Source organism: Phaethon lepturus, unplaced genomic scaffold, assembly GCF_000687285.1.
Source record: "Phaethon lepturus isolate BGI_N335 unplaced genomic scaffold, ASM68728v1 scaffold942, whole genome shotgun sequence".
In the NCBI taxonomy this organism is placed as follows: domain Eukaryota; kingdom Metazoa; phylum Chordata; class Aves; order Phaethontiformes; family Phaethontidae; genus Phaethon; species Phaethon lepturus.
The window spans coordinates 41,847-47,846 of NW_010521000.1; the positions used below are offsets into that span (position 1 = coordinate 41,847).

General features: G+C 40.5%; 1 protein-coding gene across 1 annotated transcript in view; it reads left to right on the top strand.

Annotated features, from left to right (window-relative positions):
* MKLN1 (muskelin 1, intracellular mediator containing kelch motifs) overlaps window positions 1–427 on the top strand; it is a gene marked incomplete at its 5' end in the record, with an annotated part of 29,982 nt that extends 29,555 nt beyond the window's left edge. The window contains one exon of the mRNA XM_010297560.1: window positions 101–427. Coding sequence (XP_010295862.1) covers window positions 101–222 — 122 coding nt within the window. The remainder of the gene's footprint in view (window positions 1–100) is intronic.
* Between the last annotated feature and the right edge of the window lie 5,573 nt (window positions 428–6,000).

Genomic DNA, 6,000 nt, shown 5'->3' on the forward strand with positions numbered 1-6,000 from the left:
GCAAAGAGTTAACATCCATCCAAAATGGACAACTGGCATACTCATGCAGCATGTAAAGTAGTGAGCATTGACTTGCTTTCCCCTTTTCTTCCTTCCCCAGGATTTTCAGATGTTGACCACACGTACGCGCAGAGAACTCAGCTGTTCGATACACTAGTCAACTTCTTTCCAGACAACATGACCCCTCCTAAAGGCAACCTGGTGGACCTCATCACGCTGTAATGGAGCAATCACTGGACATGTGGAAGAGGGGAAAAGCATCCATTTTCAGTATTTTAATTTTTTTACTGCATTGATTGACTGCTGGGATGACGTAATATAGTAACCCCTAGGTGTTTGAACGGGGTTTTATACTTGTATGGTGAATCCCTGAAGCTTTTCCCTTGGAGTAGGTTAATAAAATGTAACTGATGTACTTCCGACTAAATATATATATATTTTTTCTGACTTTGGATTTTGAGTTAGCAAATGTAAGATGAAAAGGTGGGGGGAAAGAAAGAAAAAAAAAAAGACAAAAAAATCCCCAATCATGTAGTGATTGTTTTTGCCAGTAGGGGAAAAATGAGATTTGTGGGTTGTCTGGAATTAAAGATGATGACTTTTATTTTGAGTTTCGTGAGAAAGGGGGGGAGGTTGTTCTTTGCTCATTTGTAGCTAGTCATGATATATTGCTTTATCCTACACCTCCATCCTCAGCAGCTGAGTAACTTGGCGGCAGGACACCGGCGCGCGTTGAGGTAATATTAATCTATGTGTCTTGAGTCTTGTAATCGCAGTGTGTTGTGTGAAGGGGAGCGTGTGTTACAAATTATGTCTCCTCATCCTAGAACTGGTCTGATAGTAGCGTCTATTTGCATCTGATACCTGGTCTAAACCTAAATACCTATCTTCTGTTCTCTGGAGCCTTCCACTTAAGGCCTGACAGGCAAGTGGAAACCTCAGAGAAACTGCTGGAAAACTGGAGCGCAGTCGTTGTCTGCACAGGCCCCTTTTCAGGGTTTTTTTCTGGTTTTACTCTGTGCTCTTAGCAGATCCTCGCAGAGCCCAGCAAAACTGGGTCTTCCACCACATGCACACCCGACGTCCACAGCCTGACTCCGGGTTGGGTGTAGGATTTCTGAAACAGATTGTCTTCGTTTACATGCACCTCTGCTTCTCTGTGCGTTTGTCAGTGTGTAAATGTGAAGAGGATCGCTCTGAACAGCTTGTCTCCTTCCTATGTAGTGCAGCTCGTTCACTTTTAAATGCATTTTAGACTGAGATCTGAATATGAGGGAGGCCATTTTATCATAAATCTCTTTGAAAGCAAGCTGATGCATATGTATAGAAAATACATACTTCCTTGCTGAAAGCCTTCTTTATAAATAAGGTAAGAGCTTGGTGTTGCACTACGAAGTGGGATGAAGGTTATGTGTACCCAGCACTAGAAGCTTTATGCATTCGGTGTCAGTGAGCATTCAGTACAAACTGGCAGATGTAAATATTTATATGAGATTGCAAAACTTTATGTCCAGAAATGTTCATGCCAGAAGGGTATCATTGCTGCACCCACTGTGGCTACACGACTCCTGTTCAATTTGGTGGAAGTCTTGTGTCTGCAAAGATGATTTGGACTCTTGAAATAAAGAGTTAGTCAAGTGTCTTTTTTAGAGCTCGAGTGTCTGCTTGCTTTGATTGCATTGTATTGCCTCTTTGTGTGACTTTTGTAGTTTTGCTACTTTAGAAATAAATTTTAAAACTCATACTAGCGTTTAATCACTTAGGAACAATTAGAGGCTGAGCTTTGCTTCGTCTTCAGGGAGGACTATCCAAATACAGTGCTTTTAAGTAACTTGTAACTTGAGACTGTTTAGACATTGTATACTTCAGTGGACAGCAAATCTGATGTCTGTGGAAGAATCCACTCAGTGCAGTAAATGAAATCAGATTAAATTGTTTCTTTGAAACATTGCTTTTTTTTTTTCCAGTGACATGGAAAGTCTTACGTCACTGCTAGGCTTTACGATGTGCTACCTTTGCTGACGCTTTGTTAACTAGTTCAAGTAGAGCTTATATGGTACGACTGTAGATACCAACAGTGCTATACTGGGGGAATATTCCGATCGAGGCATTGTTTCCATTGAGATTGAACTTAGCGTTTTTAGTGCTACCAGTCAAAATGCTGCAGCCCTCTAGTACTTAAAATTTTAGTGCTGTTGTGCTCCCTTATCACTTGATTTCATTACCTGTATATTCTCCAACTTCAGTCAGATGATGAATTGCTTTTGGTGACAGTTTTCTAACGGACTGCGCTCTTCCCAAACTTTTATACGTGCACCTTTGATGACTACCTGTGAGGCTGAACCCAAAAGACACACTAGACTGAGGAGCCGTGGCAAGGAGGAAGTGGAAGTTTAGGAATGCCAGGTGCCGAGCAGTGCGTCGCATCAGGCTTGATTTGTGTTATAGAAATCCTGTCAAAACTCATTGTCCTCTGTGCCAGGGCTGCACACAAAGCCTGACAGCCTGGCTCAGGTTTTTTTGGTGGCATAACGTAAACGAATGATTTGTGTGAGTGAGGTGAACGTTGCTTCTGCAGGACTGACAATCCCCGCTAACGAGAGCACTTCAGGATGATCAAATATTGACCTAACTTTATCCTGAGCAGATCGATTTCCTTGCGCACGAGTACAGTTTATGGATTACAGCCGGTTAATCAACCGGCAGAAACTATTTGCTCAGCTTCGGAGTATTTGTTGAGCAGCAGAGGCACCCTGTGGCCAGAGAGGTTAATCCAAAGTGAAGGTTTCTTGTGGCTTTGCCAAGGGTTTTTCCTGCTTCTGTGTCTTTAAAGCTAGGAGTCAAAATTAAGTTATTTCTTTACATTGGTGTATGCCACGCTACCTGATTTAAAAGCTAATTAAAAATTCTGAGCAGTGAAGTATACATTTTCTTTCAAAATAAGCCGGTTATTGACTAACGGTTACAGGGAGCGTTTGAATTTAATTACATGCAGATCTTCAAAGGTACTGGTGATGTTCCAGGAAAGCGTTAGGTGTGAGCATTACAGAAGTACTGAAGTACAAACAGAAAAGAGACCCACTTGATCTGAAAATGGCCACCTGAAAATGTTTCACAGCACAGTGCATGCAAGTGTTGTAAATATACAAGCTGTATGTGAGAAGCCTTCAAACCTCACCCTTATGCTTGCAGGCAGTAGCAGAGATGGCTTTTTAGATTAGGCAAGACAAACACACTATATTTGCCTTTACCTTATATGATAAGGTGACTTTTTGTATGGATTTAACACTGCATAATCTTTGCACTACAGTAGTTTAAGTTAACTTGTAAATAGGGTATTGCAAAAGAAAGCATCATTACTTGTCAGAGAAGGACTCATTTATGATGACTGGGGTCTTTAAAGCCAAAGCTACAAGGTTCTGGTTTGTTTTTTTTAAAGCTGTAGGAAGTCAGGGTGGAATAAATTTGATACAGACATCAAGACTTCGGTCCTGATGTAGCTTTTTTAAAAAAAAAAAACCACACCTTTTCATATCCGTGAGTTTGGTTCTTCACTGACACTGGCCTTCAGCATAGTTGCCCTTACAAGACTATGCAGATCATCTCTTAGGAAAACATGAAAGTATTCTTTATGCAAAGTTGTTCCCATCAAGTGACACATTTTCCTAGAGAAATAAAGCCCTTCAAGTTTGATTATTTGGTCGCTTGAATTAGGCAGATTTAAGTGAGTTTCTTCTTTCTTTCAACCCCTCATAGTAGTTACAAGGGAGAAATCCTTAAGGGTTGTCCCAAAATGTCTTCTCCAAGCAAGTACTGCTATCAGTGTGACCTAACACGTTTTCATGTGGCAGAAGGACCTACTTAGATGTTGCTGTTACAAATGAGGAAACCATAGCCACCTCCTTGCCTTGTTTTTTAAGGATCCCATTAATTAATATTGCTCATGGGGGGACCTGAAGGGTGATGCAAAAAAGTGGTTATTGAAATTAGTTGTAGTTTTTCCTCCTCTGGCTCTTCTACAGGTAACATTAGTGATGTATTTCTTCTTAAGCATCTCTTCTTTTTGGTGAGTATAGTGAGGAAGGGGAACTTTGTCTCGGAAAAGTTTAGTTTGCCCTTTCCTTGGACAGCATCTGGTGTGTGTAGTTTGGGTAGTGATACCCAGTTCTGTAAATAAATGTCTGGGGTTTGGTTCTGTTTGCTCAGGATGGCTGTGTGTACGCAGGTACACACTAGCTCAAAGGTCAAGCTGGAGGTTCCTACCAGAAGATCAGTTAGCAAAATCATGCTCCTATTTTGGAAAATCAATCTGGGAAGACCCAGTTGGAAAGATTTTTTTTTTTAAGGTATTTGCCTTGTGAAATGGTAGCTAGAGTGAAATCAGGAAGTTTTCACAAAGAACATACTAAAACGTACCTGTATGAAGGTTGTACGGGAGTAAGGATGCAGTCACAGGATTAAATTGTTGACATTTTTTGGTCACTAGTTGTAATAACCTAGCCTGAAAATTTAATGACTAAGGAGTCAGTGAGCAAATGAATCAGACCCCCTGTTTGGAGGAGGGCAGGCTTTTTTTGCGGATGCATGGGGCTAGCGGCCAAGGATTGTGATAGCTTTATCTGTGGTGGTCTTTAATCAGCAGCCACAAGTGTCGGGGTCTCATTTGCAGTTTCTTCTTCCAGAAGAGACTCCTTCCAAAGCAGAGTAATGACTCTGGATGAGTGTTTTTCATAGGGCTTTGTGGAACAGCTGTTCTCTGAATCATTTTCCTGATGTGTGCAAATTTTTAAAGGGAGTTTTCTTTGTCGCCAAGTTGTACACCATTCTTGCCCTGCTGCGTAAACCTGCGCTTGTCAGTGCTGCAGGCAACGAGCGATAAATTCAGAGCAGTGTTCTGAGAAACACTTGAAACTCATTTGCTGCTTTTACTGTAAGAAAGATTAGCATTAATGCTGCCTGTTTTGAATGCAGGAGGGTGGCAAGTACCTGTAACGCTAATACTATTAATCCTCTTGCTGTCTCCTGTATTTCAGAGTTGAGAAGGAAATACCTTTGTAGAGCTTACTGAATGGAACTTTTAGTACATATTGGCTCTGTGCACCCTTAAACTTGAGTGTTCATACACCTCTGTACATGCAGTAATTCTGTTGATGTAATGCTGTGCTGCTTCTGGGGAAATGGCAAAAGTTATTAGATACATTTCAACTCGGTACCTTTGTTTTTAGAAGTGGAAAAATGTCTTGTGAAACCTTGAGTCTCAGTGTATGCTTTGAATTCTAGCTTATTAGTTGTGGTTGGCTCGGAGTTAAGGAATATTTGGCTATTGTCAAGTGAAGTCCTGACCGTAAAAGCAGTTCATGTATGTCTCTGGAAGTGCTTGTGTTGTTTTATAGCTGTCGTTATTACAGAAACAGAGGTGGGCCCAATAAAAAAAAAAAAAAAAAAAAAAAAATTGTTCTGATTAGGGGGAAGCTTATAGAAACTCTGAGCTTGCACAATTTTAATTAGTACGCATAATTTGGAGACGGGTCTTATTTTGTGAAAGGAGAGTTTAAGAACAACCATATGACTTTTTCTTTATATAGAGTGATAGTAGCATATAAGCTGTAAATATTGTTGAAATGTAAATGTGCTGTCAGAAGCTTGTTAGTGTATCTAAATGCCTATGGGTATGGTAGATGTGATCATATCCTGTCATGGAAAAGGTTATGTTGGAAATTACTCAAGTAGTGGTAATGACTTGTAGGCAATACCCCTGTTTTACTGAAAGCCTCTACTATAATGCAAAGTTGGAGTGGAAAAAGTAGGTCTACTGTACTGGAACCATTATAATAGTACATGGTTCAGCACTTGGATAAATTGATTCCAGATGCTTTTATCTTTAGGCAGTGGATCCAAACATGGTTTTAGAGTGGAAGCCAGTTTATTACCTGCTTATTGCCGTTTGAGAGTTGTGCAAGAAAACATCATGGTTGATGCCAGCAGGTGTACTTCTGGCAT